Raw genomic sequence first — 25,264 nt, 5'->3', positions numbered from 1 at the left:
TCAGAAAGTCTAAAACATGGCTGATAAATTGGTAAATTTTCAGAAAATCCCAAGAATTAGGGTGAAGTTGGGTAGGAGCAATGCGGCAGTGACATAAAACAGCTATCTCAAAGTCGGAAAAAGGAAGGAAAACACCCAAGCGGGTAATCATGCTTTCATACATATAGAAAAAATGAGGGGCTGCCTCAGAAGCCCTTCCAAAACAAACCCGGTCTTCCGGACCCGAGGCAACCAACTCATACTTCGACTCATCCACATCAGAAGCACAAATTCTGTGATGAGTGTGAAGGTTGGTGATGAAGTCAGTATCTACAAAAGGTTCTTCCCCCAGAACCGTGACATCCACCCATTGAGCAAGGGTTTCTACAGAAGACATTTTTTCCTAGAAAGGGATAGTGAAACCTACAAAGAAAAAAGAAAAAAAAAAGGATAAAAAACAGGTTCCCTAAGGGCCTGGAATCAAACAAAACAGAGTCAGTAGGAGCCTACGAGCCAACCCTCCTCTCTAAAATAAAAACATGCAAACGAAAGCACTTCGTAAAAAGAGAGTAAAGAAAAACTAACCTTTGCTTGAAAAAGGATAGGGGCAGAGAAAGAGGAATTCCTTCGAACAAGAGCTTCTTTCGAACAGAGGAGAGGAAGTGTGAAAGTTTTCGGAAACGAAGCAAGGAAAGAGAGGGAAAGTATTTATAAAAACATTAGGGGCATAATGGTAAAAACGGAGGTCGTCATTTAAAGAGAGGCACCGTTCCCAATGTAACTGATCCCCGCGTATGAATACGCAAATTCCTAACGAACGCGATGTTTGATTAGACGCGACTGTTGAGAATTTTTAAAAAACACGTCGGTTCTGAAAAATCACGTCGGTTCCTTATCAGGTCGGCTATGGTCCCGAGTTAAAATACTCGACCCCAACCCTTAAAAGAAATTGGGCTCGAGTAGGGGCACTGTTTATACCCTGACCCAACGCTAAGGCCCAGGTCTAAAAGAAAAGCTCAATCCAAGGAATTGGCCCTCATTTCACACCAACTTTCCCCTAGAAGTCAATTCCAACCACGACTTGTTCTAAGCAAGTCGGGAACGAGGATTAGCTGGCAGATAATACTAAAATAACTGCCCCTAAAATCTCTCAACCCACTTTCAGGAGCCATATCTCAACCTCCCTAAGATAAAGGGACGGTTATTCACCTTAAAAGGTGGAACTACTTCAACGGTGGTTATTGGCTCCCAATATAAATACACTGACACCCCTCAGGTATCTCTAAGTCCCAATACTCTCTAGACCTGCTTACACCCTTGCTGACTTAGGCATCGGAGTGTTTTTGCAGGTATCACCCCCCATTCACTCACACCCATAAGTCGGACGGAGACCCCAAAGGCGCGAGCCCCTTCGAAGGCTTCCCTCCTCAGATGATTGGGTCAGCCTAACGAGTCCAACCCACTAATCTCCGGTTACCCATAGTAACAAAAACTAATTTAAGTATTTAAAAAAAAAAATCAACAAAGATGGTGTATGGGTATTTTGCAGCCTACATTTAGTAAGAAGCAACGACATATCTATTGATGACATCTCAATCTTTGGTGACTTCAACATACCAAACAATGATGGAATAGACATTGAGGACTCAAACAAACACATTAATCACACGGTGCCACATTGACACAGGGGACGATGCAATTTCTCCAAGGTCATCAACAGGTCCTGTTCACAACATTACAGCCACAAACTGTTGGATTAGGACCAAATCCTCTGCAATAAAACTTGGTAGTGCTAGTTTCTTTGATTTCAACAATTTTCTCTTTCACAATATTACTATTGTGGATTCTCATAGAGGCCTTGGATTCCAGATTCCTGATGGAGGTATCTTCTTTTATTTTTCTTTCTTTCTTCTATTAAATACATTCTCAAATTTAGTATTAGAACACTTTTTTTGGAGTTAGGATTAAGAAAATGATTTTTAGTAGAAATTCTTAAATACTCCATTATATATATATATATTCCTCTGCACTCAGGAACGGATTTACAGGACGAGTGGAGGCATTCTCCAGCTTTTTTTTTTAAAATTAATAATAATAAGTTATTAAATATGATTTAATTTTTAAAAAAATTATTTAGTATTTAGTCTAGTATAAATAAAAATTTAATCTAATTTAAATATTAATAATTTTTAATATCTAAAAAATAAGTAATATTAAAAAATCTGAAAAAGATATTATTACTAATATTTTTTAATTAAATAAAATTTTTTAAATTTCATAAAGTGGATTCTTTTTCTTATTGCAACCGTCTTTCTTGATTCATTTGGTATTAATTCTCGCTGTTTTAACTGCTACAATTGAGATATATTTTTTAACTATAAATATTTTAAAGAATAACTCAGAAACAAGATGAAAGATGAATCTTTTGCTAATTGTCTTTTAATTATATTTAAAAAAAATTTGACACATATTCTATTATCGATGAATTTTATGAAATGAAGAATCGACCCCTTCGTTAATAAAAAGTACATACATATTTTTTGTATTTTAAAATATATTCTCTATTGGTATATTTTTGTAATACATCTTACATTATATAATTTTTTGCATAATTTTTTAATATTATATATGTTATTAGTTCCCTATGATAATATTTCTGAATCCGTCTCTACCTGCACTGATTTTAACCACAAAATCTATCTAAAAGTAAAGAAGAAAAAGTATAATAAAATAAAATTCAACTAAAGAATTAATTATTTTTAATCAATATAAACCCTTTTTTTTGAAATGATTCTTTTATTTTAAATTGTAAATCCTAAATCTTAAGTTTTAAACCTTAAATTTTAAATTCTAAATTTTAACACTAAACCCTATACTGTACTCTTCAAAAAGTAAAAATAAAAAAATATATAGTAAAAAATTACTAATATTAATCAATTAAAAATTAATTCTATGTAATTATTAAATAAAATATAATGCAACATTAACTTTGTGGTTTAAAATTAAAGTGATTATAATTTGTTTTCCCTCAAAATATATATATATATATATATATATATATATATATATATATATATATATATATATATATATATATATATAATAGAACTTCTCGTATTTATGTTCTTCCTCTAGTATCAACTGTATCGACATAACATATCTCATTTTAACATTATCTTAACTTCTATCTATTTAAAATATCTACATGTATTTGTCTTCCCATGCATAAACAAGTGAACAAAAATAACATGAAACTATGAAAGCATATCCATTACCAATTGTTATAGTTTATATCACATGAGAATTTCACATTAATGCATGGATTATTTCAATTAAAATAAGATGCTTTGAACTTTTTTGCAGGAAATGTGAGTGACATTGTCTTCTCAAACATAAACATAATAAGCACAAGATACTATGACCCATCATGGTGGGGTAGAGCTGAGCCTATATATGTGACAACATGCCCAAGAAACTCAACCTCAAAGGAAGGTTCAATCTCAAACATAGTTTTCATCAACATATCAGCAAATTCAGAAAATGGGGTATTCCTATCTGGCTCAAAGAGAGGGTTACTAAGGAACTTGAGATTCATCAATGTGGATCTCAATTACAAAAGAGTCACCAATGATTCTGGTGGGTTATTTGAATACAGGCCACAGGATGCCAAGAATTGGTGAAACATAGAACAGTAGGGGTGATGATGGAACACATTGAAGGTATTGAGTTCAAAAATGTTAATATGAGATGGTCATATAATGATAATGATAATTTGAAAGAGTGGAATAATCCTATGGAGTTTAGGCCTTCTACTGTGAATAACATTACTTTTTCTTGATTTTCATTCTGGATTGTACACAAACAGCAAGTAAAGTGAAAAAATGGTTAGAAATTTAGGAAAGGCAATTGCTTTGTGCATTTGTAGAATAAGAAAGAATGTGGATCTTACAATGAATCACCATAGCTTTATAGCTTCTAGATTGAAAGTTTGTGATATGGATTCCCCCCCCCCCTTCCTTTTTTTTTCTCTTCTCTCTCTCTTTTTGTGATTGTAATATTAGATCACGGTCATTTTTATTAGTCTTTTTTCTTCTTCTCTTTAAGCTAATTGTTTTTCTTTTCTAATTTTTGTTTATTTTAATTTCAATTAAATATTTTTTTTTTCATTTTCAACAACTCAAGCTTAAAATTCTTAATTAAGATACTAAACTATTTATTACTTTGACCAATTATAACCGGTGTATTCTTTTTTTTTCCTACCAATATATTTACATTCCGTTGATTTAGAATTCTTTTAACATTATTCAAGATGCTTAATCCCAAAAAAAAAATAACAAACAATAAATAAATTTCTAGCTGGTGCAAAAAGCAAAAAGTTCATAGTAAGTTTTTTTAAAGGGTAAATTATTACGTTAATCTCTATATTTTTATCAAATTTTTATTTTTTTAATTAGATTCTTAAATCATTTAAATATTTTAATTAGGTCCCTACTATATATAGTACTATGATAATAATGTTTTAGCTAATGGAATATTTCGTTAGTTCACAAATCAAAGTTACCATTAATAATTATTAAATTCGTAAATATGATTCTCTACAAGATATGTCCTACCTTATTTGGAATATAGATATTTGGACATAATGTTTTAAAGGTATTTAATTTTTACTAGAAAAAAATATTTTATTATAGAAATAATGGTAAAATTGATCTCTAAAAAATTGTTCAATCATCATTTTTGTCTCCGAATATTTTTTTTTAATTAAATTAGTCTCTGAAATTAAGAATAATGGTCATTTTTGATCCACTTTCATCATTCTTAAACTTTTCACTATGATGAAAAACAAATGTTATTGAATGATTTTTCATCTACAAATAAAAAATAACAAGGAATAACAAAGAATAATATAAAATTAAAATGATATAAGTGAATATAATTAATTTAAATATAAGTAAATATAAAATTAAAATGATAATGAGTTATAATTTAAATAGCATAGTCTCTTAATATTCACCTAAAGATTGTTTGCAGATTCGAATTTCACTCCTAACTTTAAAAAAAAATATAAAATTAAAATAATATTTACAAAAATTATTGTGTAATTTTATTATATAATTAATAATTAGCATACAAAATAACAAGAAATAACACATAGTTTAATAACAACGGAAACATAAAATACAAAGAGAATCTAAGTTCAAACTACATCTTCATTTTCTATCGGTTTTATTGGCTTGGTTGATCCGGTCCGATTTTTATAACTATGCAATCAACATTTAAAATCAATGGATATCATACCACACATTCATAAAAAAAAAAAGGAACAGTGACTAAAAGACTTCGTCAGTTGTAAGAATAAATGAGATTGATGTTAAATTTTTTGGAGACTATTTTGATTAAAAAAATTATTTGGGGACAAAAATGATAGTCCATCAATCTTTCGAAAATCAATTTGACCATTAACCCGTTTATTATAAGTGAATAAAATGTTATTTAGAAAAAACAAAATTTTAAAAATATTTTAAAGGAATAAAGGGGCACTATTTGTGAACTTTTATTTTTGTATATTGGATTATGAGTGGTGAAGTCTTTAAAAGTGATCTAAATTAGGTGTTAAACGTTATTGTGGGTGTTTACAAAACGTCAGTGACGTTTTCACTTTATATAATTAAAATAATATTTTTTTTACAAAACGTCAATGACGTTTTCTCATTTTATAATTAAAAAATATTTTTTTACAAAACGTTGGTGACGTTTTGTTTTTTTATATTTAAAAAAATATTTGTTTTACAAAATGTTAGTGACGTTTTGTACTACCATCATAGCATTGTAAAATACCAAAATGAACAAATATTGTCGTATTTCACATTAAAATTATCCATATCTAAAAATTTTAGCCACTATTTGTTCCTCTAGTTTATTGAATTTGGAAGAGAAAATGCACGTTATTCTCCCTACAAGACATGTCATACGTTCCATCATCCACAAAACCTTAATCCAACAAAAACAACACCATCACCAACTAAAACTTCTTTTTCCAACTCACCCTTCAAACTCACTACATGTTCTCAGCACATTCATTCCCTCTAACAACAATCTCCAACAATCACTTCTACAAATGGCCCTTTGTGGATATGACATGAACTTCCAAGAATACAACACACTCTTGAACGAGTGTGTGATCAGAAGAGCATTTAGGGAAGGACAAAGGGTACATGCCCACATGATCAAAACCCGCTATCTTCCTGCAGTGTATCTCAGGACAAGGTTGATTGTGTTCTACGCTAAGTGTGATTCCTTGGCAGATGCCCACCGGGTGCTCGACGAAATGCCTGAACAGAATGTGGTCTCGTGGACTGCCATGATTTCTGCGTATTCTCAGAGAGGGTATGCCATTCAAGCCTTGAATCTTTTTGTACAGATGTTAAGATCAGGTATTGTTCATGAAAGTGGGCAATTTAATAAATCGGTGTTTGGTGATTTTGGAATTAAACTTGATTTTTCTTTTTCTAATATGGTGGTTGGTTTTGGCTTGTTAAGAATTCATTCTACCATGTGGTTTATATTGGTGGGAATGGTAGTTAACTTAGTTGTTAATTGTTCAGAGCTACTGGTTAGTTTGTAAATCTTTGTTGCTAAATTAACTCTAATTAGTAAACACTAATTGTTACTTAGTTGCTAAATTAACTCTAGTTAGTAAACTTTTTTTCTTTTTCCCTTTTTTTTTCATCTTACTATTGAGTGCTTGATATTTGTTGTTATGGATTTGTTTTAATGCGTGAAAGATGTGTTATTCCTTGTTACATTCTAGTTGATAATTTAGGTGTCTATATTAAGATTCTCATTTAATGAAGTCAATTGCCATTGACTAATTGTGACTAGGACTCTGTTGAATTTGACAAACACACTGCAAATCTATGCTAATTATGTTTCAATGAGGAATTAAATCATGGCAATTTTATATTTCTGTAGATCTATTGACTTTTGCTGTTTTGGTAATTGCTGTGTAATTGGTTCCCTGTGCTTATGGTAACTATGCTTTTTTTTTTTGCAGGTACAGAACCTAATGAGTTCACTTTTGCTACTGTACTTACTTCTTGTACAGGTTCTCCGGGATTCTTCTTGGGGAGGCAAATCCACTCCCTTATCATAAGATTAAATTACGAAGTGCATGTTTTTGTTGGAAGTTCACTCCTTGATATGTATGCTAAAGATGGTAAAATTCATGAAGCTCGAGACATATTTGAATGCTTGCCAGAAAGGGATGTAGTTTCTTGCACTGCTATAATCGCTGGATATGCTCAACTGGGTCTGGATGAGGAAGCACTGGAGCTGTTTCGCCGGTTACAGGGGGAAGGAATGCAGTCCAATTATGTTACTTACACTAGTGTCTTAACTGCGCTTTCTGGACTTGCTGCTTTAGATCATGGGAAGCAAGTGCACAACCATGTTCTTCGCGCTGAACTTCCGTCATATGTGGTTCTCCAAAATTCATTGATTGACATGTACTCAAAATGTGGCAACCTCACTTATTCTAGAAGAATTTTCGATACCATGCATGAGAGAACAGTTATCTCTTGGAATGCAATGCTGGTTGGTTATAGCAAACATGGAATGGGAAGAGAAGTACTTGAGCTTTTCACTTTAATGAGAGATGAAAACAAAGTCAAGCCTGACAGGGTCACAATTTTGGCCGTTTTATCTGGCTGCAGTCACGGGGGACTGGAAAACAAGGGGATGGATATATTTTATGATATGATCGATGAAAAAATCGCAGTTGAGCCAGAGCCTGAGCATTATGGTTGTGTTGTTGATTTGCTTGGTCGTGCTGGTCGGGTAGAAGAAGCTCTTGAGTTCATAAAAAAAATGCCTTTTGAACCAACAGCCGCTATATTGGGTTCCCTTTTAGGTGCTTGCAGAGTTCATTCAAATGTTGACATTGGTGAATTTGTGGGGCATCGTCTTCTAGAGATCGAACCTGGGAATGCCGGAAACTATGTTATTCTTTCCAACTTATATGCTTCAGTAGGAAAATGGGAAGATGTAAGATCATTAAGGGACCTGATGTTGAAGAAGGCTGTAACAAAAGAACCTGGAAGAAGCTGGATTGAGCTTGATCAAGTACTTCATACTTTCCATGCAAGTGATCGATCTCATCCGAGAAGAGAAGAAGTGGCTGCAAAAGTGAAGGAATTGTCTGTCATATTCAAGGAAGCAGGCTATCTTCCTGATTTGAGTTGTGTTTTGCATGACGTCGATGAGGAGCAGAAGGAGAAGATGCTTTTAGGCCACAGTGAAAAGCTAGCATTGTCTTTTGGGCTAATTGCCACACCTGAAAGCGTGCCAATCCGTGTCATAAAAAATCTTCGAATTTGTGTTGATTGCCATAATTTTGCTAAATATATCTCCAAGATATATGGAAGAGAGGTGTGCTTGAGAGATAAAAACCGATTTCATCGAATTGTTGGAGGAAAGTGTTCCTGTGGAGATTATTGGTGAGAAAACATTGGTAGAGAGCATTCAATGAAACTTCTAGGATTCAAGAAGTGTGTGGCTTTTGGATCTTTTGACGCATTCAGTGATAACACTGAAATTAGCTTCCAATTTAACGAAAGTATACAATTGCTCCAAGAACGGGGAAACAGGGAAAAAGTAGGCCAACCAAGATTAATGGTCAGTTTTTTATAAGAACAGATGAGTTTTTATATCAGCTAATCTCAGTTGATTATGCCGAAGAGAGAACTGGCTTGACCACATGGAATGTGTCTTAGCCCCATGAACATGTTCAAAAATATGTTCAGAAACTATCAAACTGGAACCAAGTACTTATATCTTTCCCGTTTTCGTTTTTAAACGAAATTGATAATATGATTATGATTGTTGTACAGAAAGCTTGTAAGTATTAACTTACACAGACTTTATTGGTGGCTATTTCAAGAAGAAATATATTCTATGACGCAGGCGGAATCGAGGGATTTTTTATTTTTATAAATTAAATAAATGTAATAATTATCAAAATAAATAATTTAAAAAATATTTACCGAAATATCTTATCTTATTTATACTGCAAACAAGATAATTTTGCATGTATCTCGTTTACACGAGTATCTCGTTTACCGTGTAAACGAGATAAGACATATATATATATCTTGTTTATATGTGTTTTTTTTTTTTAAATTTGAAAATAATAAAAAATATTAATAATATCAATAGAGAAAGTCTAGGAGGCCAGTAGATTTTGTTGTTTTTAGCCATCAGTTAGATATCAATGATGTTTTTAATAGTGTGAGATTGCATCTAATGGTGTAGAATCACTCAATTTCTTTTTGATAGTTAAATGTTGGCCAAAATTTAATAAAAGTGATGGCCTCCTAGCACTCATATCAATAATCTAAACTTTTGACATGCAATTAGTACATAAAAAGGTTGGTAGAAAGATTAAAATGGATATGTGAAATCATTAAACTGCCCACTATTAATACGGTTACCTCTTTTTTAACTACTCACTATTTAAAAATTTAAAATATAATTTAAATACATATAAATTTTATTTGTTGCATGGAGTTCATAAAAATTTGAAATATAATTTAAGTAAAAAAGATTTCATATTATATACCAATAGAGTAGTGATATGCATTAACTGAGTCATTAAATAAATCACGTGTATTTAAATTATATTTTAAATTTTTAAACAGCGGGTAGTTAGAAAAGAGGTAACCGTATGAAAAAACTACCAAAAGTATCCATGAAGTTACTAAGGCTGACAAAAGTATCCATAAGGTAGCGTTTGTTTTGAGGTACTGAGACAAAGACTGAGAGACTGAGATTCGGTATCATGTTTGTTGGTTCAGAGACTGGTACTAAAATTTTTGTCTCTATTCCCAAAATTTCAGTGTACCTCCAAAAAGTGGGGACACATAAGACTAAAATTTTTAGAGATGGAGACTAAAACTTTAATAACATTTTATACCTAAAATACCTTCATTTCAATTAAATAATTCCAATTTTATCTTTTGTACAAATTAAATTAGAATTTCATTTTTATTTCAATTTCTGTCTCCCACTTTGCACCAAACAGAATACTGAAATTTATTTCAATCTCTGTCTCTTATTAGTCTTTGTCTCTCAGTCTCAGTCTTTCCGTCTCTGTCTCTTCACCAAACGCTACCTTAAACTAATGAAATTAACGCTGTACCCATGAAACATGGATTTCGTATGGCAAAAGTATCCGAACCCTAATTTTTTGTTAATTTTTAAATAAAATTCCCAAACTACCCCACCCTAACTCTATTCTACTGTCACTCTCTCTCTTCTCTTCTTCCTCTCTCCTCACTTATCCCTCTCTCAAAAACTCTTACAGAGTCACAGAACTCTCCTCCAACCTCCTCATTGTCGTCCGCCACCCACCTACTCCATTACCGTCAATCTCCTCCCCTCTCACTGCTTCTCCCTCTCACTCTTAAAGTGACTACAACACCTTCATCGCACGCCTGTGACCCAACCTGAGAAGAATGTCGCCGTGGCACGCCTATTGCAGCCGAGGAGAACGTCGTCGTGGCGCGCTTGACCCAGCCGAGGAGAACACCGTCATCGCACGTCTGAGAAGAGAGAGGGGTCGTGGTGCTCTTGCATGCAGAAAGCGAGTTCGGTAAAGAGAAATCAGAGAAGAAAAGGAGGCGGCACTGTGGATGGAGGTTCTGCCATTGACGATGTTACAGTCGGCGAAGAAAAAGGTATTTTTTAAAATATTTTTTATTTTATTTTTCTTCTTTTCAGAAATTGATTTAGTTACTACTAAATTGATACTGTTCTATTTTTTTTTTAAATCTGCTTCTATTTTTATGAAGGCTGAGATTGATTTACAGAAGATCTAGTTGATGACTTGATGGCTACTTCTACTTCTGATTTTTGCTGAAATAAATTTTAAATTGAATGAATGAATTTATTGATTTTTTATGGTTGATGGCTATTTCTACTTCAAGTTTTGCTAAAGTGAATTGAAATTAGATGAATGGATTTTAAAATTTTTATGTTTTGAGTATTTTTTAGTGTTTGATTGATTTAGTTTAGGTATGGATTGTAAACTTATGAGTAAATCGGTTGAGGTCCAATCCTCTACCACCACTACCACTACCACTGATTTCGGTTTGGCTTGTTGTAGGAGTAGTTTTGGACTCCATGACAAGAGTTGGTGCAAATTAGGTTATGAAAGGTTGAAAAAGTGAGTTGAGGTTAAGTGTAGGGTAGTTTAGGAATTTTATTAAAAAATCAGGATTTGGATACTTTTGTCATACGGAACCCATCTTTCATGGGTACAACATTAATTTCCTTAGTTTATAGATACTTTTATCGGCGTTCGTAAACTTCATGGGTACTTTTGGTAGTTTTTCCTAACCGTATTAATAGTGGATAGTTTAATGGTTTTCAAGTAAACGTGTTAATTCCTATCATTTAAAATGGACTAAAATTAATCAAACATATCCATTTTAATCTTTTCTACCAACTTTTTTATGTACTAATTGCATGCCAAAAGTTTAGATTATTGATATTATTAATATTTTTTATTATTTTCAATTTTTTTTTTAAAAAATACATATATCTCGTTTACACTGTAAACGAAATAAACACGTGTCGCATACATCTGTCTTAGATAAAAGAGAAGTATTTATTTCAGTAAATATTTTTAAATTATTTATTTTGATAATTATTATGTTTATTTAATTTATAAAAATAAAAAATCCGGAATGGAGCCGGTATTAAGAAATAAATATATCTCTATTTTACCTATGTTAAGGACATCTTTTAACCAATTTAGATAGAGAAAAATGAAATAATTTAATGAAAAAATATGTATGCAAGGCATTTTTTTATTTCAAGAAATTTTGAGGTGTTTTTGGACATCATAATACCATTTGTTGAAATTTTATATGCTTCTTTTTCTCAATTGATATTTTGGATTCAAATCATGAATACCAAAAAAAAAAGAAAAAAAAACACACACACACACACACAAAAAACTGGTGTTAGTAGAGCTATATTTCTTACAAGATTTCAAATGCTGAAAATTGATTGTATCCACTAAAAGGATATTGAAAAAAATGGAGGAACATAGCACATAATAGCCCCCCTTGGTTTCACTGTAGTCGTATACTGTTAAGAGAGAAAAGATTGAAAGCCGATCCTTTCGATATGCACAAAAACAAGTTTTCAGGATATTGAATTTGCATTTCCTCACTAATCTTTCGACCGTCTCTTAAGAAAATTTACCCTTGCTCTCGATTTTGCCTAGAATTTATATATGGAGAATTTTAGGATATAATATTTTTAGTAATTTTGAGAATTAAGTAGTATTAATTTAAATACAAAACAAATTTTTAAAAAAATGTCATTTTAAATTTTTTATGTTAATGTATCCAACAATATGAAGGTGATTTAGTTTCGAGTGAAGCCACCACCTATAAATGTGTTTGAAGTGTTGATTAGATGTTTTCACTGGTTCTAGGTTCTAAGAATGTTAAAAAAGAATTTTGAATTAAAAAGTTTATTTAGAGTAAATATTTAATTCGATTTTTGCTCATTCTAAATTAGGATAAGGCGATTTTTTTTTAAAAAAAAAAGACACCCATGTTGGTCTCTATTCGTTCTTAAAATGAGCCATCGTGGCCCTTCCATTATATCTCCTGGCTAAAGTTGACGGAAAAATTTTATGTGATAGTTATTGGTGTTGATGTAGATGTTTCTTCAGAGTGAAGTGCCATGTTAGATTAGGAAGAATGAACAGGGGTTGATTTGTCCTCTTGCTTCCTCCAAATCGATCCCTGTCCATTCTTTCTAATCCAACATGGCACTTCACTCTGAACAAACGTCCACATCAGCACCAGTAACTGTTACATAAGATTTTTCCGTTAACTTTGGTCAGGGAATACGATGGAGGGGCAGTGATGGCTCATTTCAGGGATGGACAGGGATCAGCGTGGGTGTCTTTTTTTGACAAAAGTCGCCTTGTCCTAATTTAGAATGGACAGGGACCGAATTTGGTGTTCACTTGTTTATTTATACATGATAAAATAATATAAAAGACCAGCCACTAATCAATTATTGTATCAGTCCCGCTACATATTTAAGTCCTTTTGCCAACCAAATCCAATCAAGTTAATCCTAACACAACAAAATCCACTCACACAATCCACGCGTAAAATCACGCCGTTCTTCTTCGTATTTCTTCTTCTTCGCGTTCCTCCTCCTTCTTCGCGTTCCTTCTTCTTCTTCGCTTGTTTCATCCTTATCTTCATTCTTTTATTGCTGCTGTTGTTGTTGCATTTTCTTTTTCTTTTTCTTCTCTTTTTCCTATCGATTTTGCAGTATTATGTATTTTTTTCTTCTTTTGTTTGATTTTTTTCTTTTTTTATTCTTGTTAAGAGAGTAAAATAAGAAAAATTACGAGAAGGTAAAACAAGAAGGAGAAGATGAACAAGAAAAGAAAAAGAAGAAAAAGATGATGATAATGATGAAGAAAAAGAAGGAGAAGAAGGATGAGGAGGAGTTTTGAATTCGGTGTATTCTGCATTTGAATTTCGGTGCATTCTGGTCTTAACTTGTTTTAAACTGAGTTTGTTTGTGTGTCGTCATCATTAAGGAATTTTGGTGCATTTTAAATTTGAACTGTTATACATATAAAAAGAAAACAACGATAATGACAATAACGATAACAATGATGACAATAATGATAATGGAGAAAAATAGGGAGAAAAGGAAGGAGAAGATCAAGCAAATTCAAATGAGAAAAGAAGGAGGAGGAGGAGAAGGTGATGGAGGTGGTGGTGGTAACGACGACGATAACGAAAGAGAAAGATGAGAAAAAAAGAAAAGAGGTGGAGGAGAAGAAGAAGACGATGATAATAAAGGAGAAGAAGGAGAAGGAGTTCTGAGTTATCAATTATTAATTTTGGTGCATTTTAGATTTAATTTTGGTGTACTCTGGTTTGAACTTGTTTTGAACTAAATTTATTTGTATGTCATCATTATTAAAAATTTCGGTGCATTCTGAATTTGAACTGTTATACATATATGAAGGAGACAACGATGATGACAATAACAATGATGATAATAATGATGATGGAGGAGGAGGAGGAGGAAAAGAAAAGAAAAGATCGAAGAGATTCAAATGAGAAAAGAAAGAGGAGGAGGAGGAGATGGAGGTGGTGGCGTGGTGGTAGTGACAACAATAATAATGAAAGAGAAAAATGAAGAAAAAAGAAGAACGAGAAGAAGAAGAAATAATAGCATTAGGAGTGGGAAGAAGAAAAAGAAGAACGCAGAAAAATTTGAAAAAAAAAAAAGAAATTTGCAAAAAAAAAAATCGTCAAAAAATAGTTACATATAATGATATATTTAGTTGCACGTGAATATTAATTAGGTTATACCAACTTGGTTAAATAACTAATTTGATTGTAGTTATAGAGCATTATTCTTATTGTATATGGTGGTTAGTTTTTTTTTTTAAATGCAATATTTTTATTAGTTATATGCTAACTTGATTTAATTTTTTTTAATATAGATAATTTTAAAAATTTTAAAATAATCATCTAATCTACTAAAATGTCTATCAATTAGTAATTATTTTGAATTTAAAATTTAAAAAATATTTTTTTATAAAATTATTAATCTTGTAACAAAAATGAGAAAAAAATAGAAAAATAAATATTGTCATTATTATTTTAATAATATTATTTTTTAATAAAATTATACAAAATATATAACACAAAAACTCTATGTTTGGTCATATATGGAATAACGTTTTAAAAATAAGAATGATAATATTATTTGTAGAAATTAAATTATAAAAATTTTTTATTACGCATATATTTTTATAGTAAATATTATTATTTTCTTAATAATTAATTCTCATTTTTTATATTAATTAAAATAAATTAAATATATAAATAATTAATAATTCTATGTTTATCGAAGTATCAAGAGTATTCAATTCAATAATAACTATAACATCCTACCGCACAGAACTTTACGCTCGAGTCGTAAAGCAGAGGTGGCGAGGTTTACGACCTCTAAAAATAAAATATATACATAATAATAGTTGAAAGAAATTGTATACGAGGAGCCTTTTAAGGAAAGTTTAAAACAAAGCGTTAAACAGAAAAGCACATCACTCACGTAAGCGATAAACGTAAACCGACGAGATATGAGTGAAAGACATATACATGGGAAAAGAATCCCAAGGATATAGATAACAAAGCTCCTGACCCGGCTCGCGAAGTTAAACCGACCAGAGCATATATACATACATACATACATATATATACCTAAGGAATCCCAAAATACTGTTCACAAAACCTGTTTCTCCAAGTCAACCTCTAAGAGGGACAAACATCAAACATATATACAGTGAAAATACAAATATATAACAACTCTACCAAAATAAAACTTCCAAAAGAACAATTCTTCACTTCAGAAAGCTCCCAGCATGCCTCAGTGAGGTGTCTCATGTCCTGCATTTGAAAACTACAAAATATCTATGGAGTGAGAACCAAAGGTTCTCAGCATGGAAATGGTGTCCACATAACTAACATATAATGTCCCGAAAAAGTCGAAGACAATCCTAAAACTTCTGACAATAGAATCAAACTTAACTTAACATTTTAAACCATAAATATGGTAGGTTATCTAAGGTTCTATTTCTAATTCTAACCATAATCCATCCTAACTCAACCTAACTTGATCCCTTAGCTTCTCACATTCTCCCGTTCTCCCAGAACTCCACAGCACAGACAAAACAAGATACAAACAAAGAAAATACAGGTAGTTTACAGATACAGCAAGCAGAACATACATCAGTTAAAAATGAAATAACAAGTAGGCATTCCAAAGAAAGCAAACCAAAGCAAAAAGATAAATGCATATGATGCATGCCTTTCCTACTGGCCGTGAGCTCACGTGTCAGTTACTTTGCCAGAACCCGACACATTCGGTAGCTAACCCGGATATTGTCCTCTTGAAAATTGGTGGGCGGTACACCACTACGAACCCCACTTGGTGGGTGGTACACCACCACGAACCCCACAATTACGAGCGGTACACCACCACGAACCTCGCAAGATCTTCAATTGGAAAACAACACACACATGTAGGCGGTAAACCACCACGAACCCCACAAATTATTCACTTTTAAAAACATGTGGGCGGTACACCACCATGAACCCCACACAACATTCTCTTTAAAAATATGTGGATGGTACACCACCACGAACCCCACATACTTCTCGACATTGGGCAAGCGGTAAACCACCACGAACCTTGCTAGGTCAAACTTAAACAATTTCATTTTCAAATTCATTATACATTATTCATTCATATCCATTCATAATCATTCAAAACCATTCACTAAGGCTAGATTCATCATATATATATATATATATATATATATATATCACCTTCTAATGCTCAATTCATTCCATAGTACCCCAATACACAACCCTACATAAGCTTAACAACTTTAACTCACAATTAACCAAACTCAACCTCAAAATTCACATTCAATTCACAATCTTATACCCAACTATCATCATTCTCACCTCAAGTGCACCGTAATCTATATAACATACCTCATTATTCATCAAGCTATCATCATCATGGTTCATCATTAATTTCAATATCAAACATCAAAATCCACATCTCATGCTCACACAATAACTAATCAATCCAACCAACTAATTCAACATCCATATACATCAAAGTCAACAATTATCCTCATTATTTACTAATCACAACAATTCACATATTCATCCTATCCTACGGTCGACTAGTCTAAGTCTTCACGACACATTATATTTTTGTTATGAGAAACCGAAACCATACCTTGGCCGATTCCTCCCTAAGCTCAAAACGCCTCAATCATCCACCGTTTCTCAAACTCCAAAAGCTCCAACTCCTCACCAACTGAATTTTCAACTCCCAGGATTCAATTTCAAGATTTCAATATCCACCAATTTAACTCCAAAATACCCAATTTAATCTAATACAATCTAAATTCACTATAATTAACATAGAGTTTTCTAATTAATGATTCATAGAGGGTTAAGTGATTTCTTACCTTATCCACTAGAAATTAGAGTGAAACCCAATAATTATCCACCGCTAGAGTACCCCTAAACCATCAAAATCACAAAATCTCTCAATTTTCAAAACCTAAATCACGAACTGAAAAGGGGAGAACTGGGTGAAAAAACGTGATTCTCTTACCAAATTGTTCAGTGGATCTTGTAGAGAATTTTGAGACGAACGCATGGCCACTGACGGCTCGTCAATCAGAGCTCCGAATTAAAAGTTACGCGGATTTGAATTTGTGGTGAGGGTTTTAGGTTTCCTCCTTGTTCTTCCCTCTTTCTCAGCGTTATTTCTTGTGTATGAGAAGCAAATGAGCTGAAGCTCATGAGTATATATGAAGTGGGTTGGGTCTTGAGCCCATTATGGGCTCGGTTCATCCGGTTCGACCCGTTTGACCCAATCTTGGGCCAATTTCTTTAAATTTAGTGTCAAAATTTTCGTTTTAACTAGCTCTATTACATTAGACTATAAGAATTCCATTTTCTTATTTTCTCGAATAAATATTAATTTATGAGTTAATTATTTATTAATTAACCGGGCTTTACATCTTACCCCTCTAATAGAAATTTTTGTCATCGAAAATTCGCTCTCAAATCTTCACATACGCTCCTTTATATTTAACCGACCTCTTATCATTCATTTTACCATTCTCCCAATATTACTTCAAACACTAATTCACATTATCCAGTCTCAGGTACAAGATCATATACTTAATCAAATTCAAGCCTAATTTATACCCGTCTGTTTCATTCTTGGTTTCGTCTAGCTCTTTCTTAACGACTGCAAACTTTCTTATCCTTTATGGGTGCCTTCTAAATCGGATCAATTCTCTAATCCTTCTCAACGATCTCAAACATTATACAAATCCTCAATCTCTTAGTTAGAGTTAATATACTATAACCTAAACCACACACTCACACTTTCCATTCCTCGATCCTATACCAATTCTCAAATCATTCTCATATCCCAAGGCTTCTTCCTCACGTCCCTACAGTTCTAGAGTCACCAAAATCACGGCGCTTCCACAGCGTCACTTTGATTATAAATCACTAAGAACTTAAACATTCACTTGCTTCCACTAAACATCTTCTTGTATCCTTTTACCTTTCTAACTAACGCCATTGACTTTTACTCTTAGCTGCACAAGTTCTGAGTCCTTGGTTTTCTCCACTACGAGGTTCATTACTGTCTCTGTCACCATTTCTAGTTTGTTCGCTCTATTCCTTCAGCAGAAGCTTGCACAGTAACAGCCAGAGAATTAATTGTATTATCTCACTCGCGTTCACGAGCCACCATTTGGATCTTGTCCACACCGAACAATTGATATTAAGGTGATCAGTCTTAATATCTCATGTCTAGTGTTTTGAATCTCCAAAGGTAATGCTCATGAATATTTATGCTATATATTTCAAGCAGACATCCTAAATAGCATAAGCACACAGCCAGAGTATGCTCAGAAGTATAGTCAGTCCATTCTCCAGGCTCTACGGGAACGAACTACTCTGATACCATAATGTAACACCCTACCGCACATAATTTTATGCTCGAGTTGTAAAACAAAGGTGGCGAGGTATTACGACCTCTAAAAATAAAATATATACATAATAAGTAGTTGAAAGAAATTTTATACAAGGAGCCTTTGAAGGAAAGTTTAAAACAAAGCATTAAACAGAAAAGCGCATCACTCGCGTAAGCGATAAACATAAACCGACGAGATATGAGTGAAAGACATATACATAGGAAAAGAATCCCAAGGAGATAGATAACAAAGCTCCTGATCCAGCTTGCGAAGTTAACTCCTGATCCGGCTTGCGAAGTTAAACCGGCCAGAGCATATATACATACATGTATATATACCTAAGGAATCCCAAAATACTGTTCACAAAATCTATTTCTCCAAGTCAACCTCTAAGAGAGGACAAACATCAAACATATATACAGTGGAGATACAAATATATAACAACTCTACCAAAATAAAACTCCCAAAAGAATAGTTCTTCGCTTCAGAAAGCTCTCAGCATGCCTCAGTGAGGTGTCTCACGTCCTACATCTGAAAACCACAAAATATGTATGGAGTGAAAACCAGAGGTTCTCAGCATGGTAACGGTACCCACATAACTAACATATAATGTCCCAGAAAAGTCGAAGGCAATCCTAGAACTTTTGACAATAGAATCAAACTTAACTTAACATTTTAAACCATAAATAGGGTAGGTTATCTAAGGTTCTATTTCTAATTCTAATCATAATCCATCCTAACTCAACCTAACTTGATCCCTTAGCTTCTCATATTCCCCCGTTCTCCCAGAACTCCACAGCACATACAAAACAAGATACAAACAAAGAAAATGCAGATAGTTTACAGATACAACAAGCAGAACATATAGCAGTTAAATATGAAATAACAAGTAGGCACTCCCAAGAAAGAAAACCAAAGCAAACAGATAAACGCATATTATGCATGCCTTTCCTACTGATTGTGAGCTCACGTGTCGGTTACTTTGCCAGAACCCGACATATCCGGTAGCTAACCCGGATATCATCCTCTTGAAAATCGGTGGGCGGTACACCACGACGAACACCACCATTGCGAGCGGACACCACCACAAACCTCACAACATCTTCAATTAGAAAACAACACACACATGTGGGCGGTAAACCACCACGAACCCCAGAAAGTATTCACTTTTAAAAACATGTGTGCAGTACACCACTACGAACCCCACACAACATTCTCTTTAAAAATATATGGACGGTACACCACCATGAACCCCACATACTTCTCGACACTGGGTAAGCGGTAAACCACCATGAACCTTGCCAGGTCAAGCTTAAACAATTTCATTTTCAAATTCATTATACATTATTCATTCATATCCATTCATAATCATTCAAAACCATTCACTAAGGCTAGATTCATCATCATATATATATATATATATTACCCCAATACACAACCCCAATAAGCTTAACAACTTTAACTCACAATTAACCAAACTCAACCTCAAAATTCACATTCAATTCACAATCTTATACCCAACTATCATCATTCTTACCTCAAGTGCACCATAATCTATATAACATACCTCATTATTCATCAAGCTATCATCATCATGGTTTATCATTAATTTGATAATTTCAATATCAAACATCAAAATCCACATCTCATGCTCACATAATAACTAATCAATTCAACCAACTAATTCAACATCCATATACATCAAATTCAACAATTATCCTCATTATTTACTAATCACAACAATTCACATATTCATCCTATTCTACGGTCGACTAGCCTAAGTCTTCACGACACATTATATTTTAGTTACGAGAAATCGAAACCATACCTTGGCCGATTCCTCCCTAAGCTCGAAACGCCTCAATCATCCACCGTTTCTTAAGTTCTAAAAGCTCCAACTCCTCACCAACTGAATTTTCAACTCCCAGATTCAATTTCAAGATTCCAATATCCACTAATTTAACTCCAAAACACCCAATTTAATCTAATACAATATAAATTCACTATAATTAACATAGAATTTTCTAATTATTGATTCATAGAGGGTTAAGTAGTTTCTTACCTTACCTACTCGAAATTAGGGTGAAATCCAACAATTATCCACTGCTAGAGTACCCCTAAACCATCAAAATCACAAAATCTCTCAATTTTCAAAACCTAAATCACGAACTGAAAAGGGGAGAATTGGGTGAAAAAATGTGACTCTCTTACCAAATTGTTCAGTGGGTTTTGTAGATAATTTCAAGACGAACGTGTGGCCGCTAACGGCTCGTCAATTAGAGCTCCAGATTAAAAGTTACGTGGATTTGAATTTGTGGTGAGGGTTTTAGGTTTCCTCCTTGTTCTTCCCTCTTTTCCAACGTTATTTCTTGTGTATGAGATGCAAATGAGCTGAAGCTCATGAGTATATATGAATTGGGTTGGGCCTTGGGTACATTATGGGCCCGTTTCGTCCGATCCGACCTATTCTTGGGCCAATTTCTTTAAATTTAGTGTAAAAATTCTCGTTTTAATTAGCTCTATTATATTAGACTATAATAATCCCATTTTCTAATTTTCTCAAATAAATATTAATTTATGAGTTAATTATTTATTAATTAACCGGGTTTTACAACAACGGTAAAAATTAAAAAAAAAAACTTCACTCATAGCAGAGAAAGAGTACATACTCCGTACTTAGGGAGAATGAGAGAAAGAGGGAGCCAGAGCGAGTATTTGAGGGTGAAACACAGGGAGGATGGTGACCATGCCGTCGGAAGAGATAAGGGTGAGAGTGTGGGTGGCGGTGCATCCGGTGCCAAGGAGGGTTTCTCACGAGAGGTGTTTCAAAGTCTACAAAGGTCTTCTTTAGAGATAAAGTCATTGGTCCAGAGAAATCGAAGGCCTTTGCACTTGCAGGATCTCTATCTGGGGATAGTATAATGACAGTGGTGGGCAAGCAGGGCGATCCCCAAACTCCATGTGTAAACTTCACTGAAGAAGCCAAGCTTTGTTTGGCAGAGCCTTATCGAGAAGCTTTGGTGATTGATTCACTCGAAAACTGTCTCTCAACAATTTCCTACCGGCAAGTGCACCGAATTGTCGTCAAGTAAAAACTCACTGTAGAGTGAGGTCGAATCCCACAGGGATTAGTTGGTTGATCAATGTTAATTGGAGAATTATGCTAGTTGAGTGAAATCAAAATTAGGTTGAGATTGCAGAATGTAAATTTGGTGGGAAACTTAAATTGCAAGAAATTAAATGACAAAAATTAAAGTGCGAGAAATTAAATGATAGAAGCTTAAATTGCATGAAATTAAATGGAAATGGGGATTAAGCATGAAATTAAAGAGCAGAATATAAAAGAATGGGTAGATCAGATATGGGGATTCATTGGGTTTCATGAGATATTGAATTCTCTGGATCAAAGCATTTTCATTTCTTCCTCAATCAATGCATTCATTGACATTGCTTGGCAATCTTAGATGATTGGATCCCAATGTCTTGGCTCACTAATTCTCTCTAAGCATGAACAATTGTCCAATGTCTTGATTTAATTGCTCATGGGAAGAGTTGAAGTTCGGTCATTGATTATACCACACAAATTCATAGATCAAAGTATTGGTAGGATTACATGTCACTATATCCATCCAAACCCCAATCTAATCCAATGTGAGAAAGCATTTCTAGCATGAATTCTTCATCCCTCTCTCAAGGATCCGAAGAATTCCAATTATAGATAGCTTCTCTGTCAAGACAACTATCCAATAGAATTGAGATCGAAAGCTTCCTAACAAAAATCAAGAGAAAAGAAAGAAGAAGAAGATGAAAACTACTATTGATCCATTGAATTACAATAGAGCTCCCTAACCCAATGAAAGGGGTTTAGTTGTTCATAGCTCTCAAAATGGAAATTGGAATTGAAAGATACATTGCTCGAAAATTAAAATGAACTGAAAAGTAAAAAGTGAAGTCCAAAGTCGTCCCTCTAACTTAAATTCTAAGCTATTTATACACTTTCTTCTATTGATCTTCAATCTCTGAATTGGGCTTTTGACCTTGATGGAATTGGGTTGAAATGGCTCCAATTGGTTTCCCTTGCTATTGAGAAGAGATCTGTTTGAATTGCAAGTTCTGGTGCTTCAAGTTGGAGTCAACGTTTGATGACCAACGTTGACTCAAACGCCTTTCTTAAAACCAGATAAATTTGCTGTCATTGGTATTTGACTAAACGTTGAAGTGCCAACGTTCTTCTACCCACGCGTACGCGGCATTGCGCGTTTGCGCCCATGGGTCAGAAAGCTCATCCACGCGTACGCGTGCTGCACGCGTACGCGTGGATGCAAAAATCCCATTTTCCAGTTTTAAAAATATGTAGAAGAGCGTTGGCCTCAGCGTTGGACTGGCAACGTTCCCTCCAACATTGGCCAATCCACGCATGCCCGTGCTGTATGCGTGCGCGTGGATTCTCAGAAGTTAGGCCCACGCGTACGTGATGCGTGAGAATCTTTCCTATCTTTCCTAGTGAATTTGCATTTATATTGTTGAGTTTAATTAAGAATTAATTATCTTTTAGCCACTATGGATGCTACTTTGAGTCTTGTGTAATTCTATTTAATTTAGGTAGCATTTGGCTGGATTTGATGGAGCTTCTGCAGAAAAAAAAAAAAGAAGGCTATATAGGCCAGGAATGGCTCAGAGGATGGAGAGGAAGCATGCACAAATGGAATCAGCACAAGAATTAAAGGAGATGACAGCGATGAGCGACGCATGCGCGTACCTGACGCGTGCGCGTGATTTGGAGATTTGCTCAGCGACGTGTGCGCTTACCTGACGCGTACGCGTGACACGTGAGGAAGACCATCGACGCGTATGCGTGACTGACACGTACGCGTGACATGCATCACATGCAGAAAACGCTGATTCCTATTAATTCTGATTTAAACTTTATTTTTATTTTAAATAGGAAAAGATATTATTTTAGTTTTTGAAGATAGATTTTTAAATTAATTAGGATTAGATATAAAAGGATTCCCACATTAGTTAACTATTGATTCCACCTCAGCTAAACTTACACTTTACCTGAATCCTTATATTCTCTCTGAACCATGAGCAACTAAACCTCCATTCTTAAGGTTAGGAGCTCTGTCTATTTGTATGGATTGATTCTATTGTTTTCTTTATTTTAATTCATGTACTGATTTATAATTCAAGAATTATTTTCGTTATTTATCTTATGAATTTGGGTGGAATGGAAGTATGACCCTCTTTCTAATTGAGTTCTTGTATAACTTGGAAAAGCTCTTTACTTGAACAACAACTTGAAAACAATTTCTCCTAAATTCTAATTATCTGGACTTAACGGGATACGTGACATATAATCCTTTTATATTTGGGTAATTAGAGTTTCTGTGGCACATAAACTAGGATTAAACTTCACCCTCTAATTGGAATTAATTGACCAAGGAATTGGCAGTTGATGAGAATTAGAGGAGACTAGAAAGGTCTAAGAAATTAGGATCTAGTCACATATAGTTTGCCATGAATTAAATCTTGCATGATTAAAATAAATTAATAAGAAAAGTCAATCCAAAAAATAGATAACTTTGAAGCCTTAACTGCTTTCTCCATATTTTATTCCCAACTTATTTACTTGCCTGTCTTTGAACTCTGAATTTACTGTTTAATGCTTTTTGAATTCCAAAACACTCTTTTCTATTTGTCTGACTAAGCCAATCACTCAACCATTGTTGCTTGATCCATCAATCCTCGTGGGATCGACCCTCACTCATCTGAGGTATTACTTGGTACGACCTGGTGCACTTGCCGGTTAGTTTGTGGGTTATAAATTCCGCATCAAATTTTTGGCGCCGTTGCCGGGGATTGATAGTGATTAACAACTATTCGTTGTTTGATTGCTTAGATTAGACGTTTTAGTTTTAATTTTTCTTAAATTTTGCTTTAGTATTTTCGAAAAAAAATTTAATAAATAAATAGCACTAATATTTTTCCTTAATTTCTGAAATTAAGTTTGGTGTCGTCTAGTTAATTTCATTTTAATTTTCTTGTTTATTTTCCCTGTTAATTTTCGAATTTTTTTTGTCCAATTTCTGTTATCATTTTTGAAAATTTTCTGTTTTATTTATTTAGTATTTCTATTCTATTATTTTACACAGGTTACCTCACTGGGAGTTCTCTGCACTCTGACATAGAAAATCCTATCTTTTCTTGTCTTTTGTCTGTTTATGAGCAGGAACAGGGATAAGGAACCTCTGTTAGACTTTGATCCTGAACCTGAAAGGACTTGTAGGCGACGTTTACAACAAGCAAGACTTTACAAGGCTGCAGAATCTACTATGGATCCTAATAATGCTGTTAATGCCAATGTGGCAAATCCGAATGGGGATGATCAACAAAGGAGAGTGCTTGGCTCTTAATCTGCTCCTACTGCAGATCTTTATGGAAAAAGCATTGTGGTGCCTCCTATAGCTGTGAACAACTTTGAGTTGAAGCCACAATTGGTCACCCTGGTGAAACAAAACTGCCAGTATCATGGTCTTCCACAAGAAGACCCAAATCAATTTATTTCTAATTTTCTGTAGATTTGTGATACTGTGAAGACAAATGGAGTGAACCCAGAGGTGTACAAACTCATGCTCTTCCCGT

The 25,264-nt window shown here is 33.8% G+C and overlaps 1 protein-coding gene and 1 pseudogene across 1 annotated transcript; both read left to right on the top strand.

The window, feature by feature from the left end:
• The first annotated feature begins 172 nt into the window (after positions 1-172).
• Positions 173-3,851, top strand: LOC107627408 (uncharacterized; annotated as a pseudogene).
• A 2,043-nt stretch (positions 3,852-5,894) lies between these two features.
• On the top strand, positions 5,895-8,923 carry LOC107625475 (Pentatricopeptide repeat (PPR) superfamily protein). Its single transcript, XM_016328128.3, has 2 exons — positions 5,895-6,413; positions 7,034-8,923. Exons 1-2 carry the CDS (start codon positions 5,918-5,920, stop codon positions 8,476-8,478), a joined length of 1,941 nt encoding a protein of 646 aa, XP_016183614.1. The 5' UTR covers positions 5,895-5,917; the 3' UTR covers positions 8,479-8,923.
• The last annotated feature ends 16,341 nt before the right edge of the window (positions 8,924-25,264 follow it).

This window comes from Arachis ipaensis, chromosome B2 (genome assembly GCF_059453495.1).
Source record: "Arachis ipaensis isolate K30076 ecotype BB chromosome B2, ASM5945349v1, whole genome shotgun sequence".
Taxonomy (NCBI): Eukaryota; Viridiplantae; Streptophyta; class Magnoliopsida; order Fabales; family Fabaceae; genus Arachis; species Arachis ipaensis.
The sequence above is the reverse complement of the archived record's forward strand: the minus strand, read 5'-3'. Positions and strand labels throughout refer to the sequence as shown.

Bases quoted from the DNA above. Each gene is read 5' to 3' on its own strand.
- LOC107625475 (XM_016328128.3), top strand. From the start codon at position 5,918: ATGCACGTTATTCTCCCTACAAGACATGTCATACGTTCCATCATCCAC. The intron at 6,414-7,033 runs GTATTGTTCATG...TTTTTTTTGCAG, and splicing joins TGTACAGATGTTAAGATCAG to GTACAGAACCTAATGAGTTC.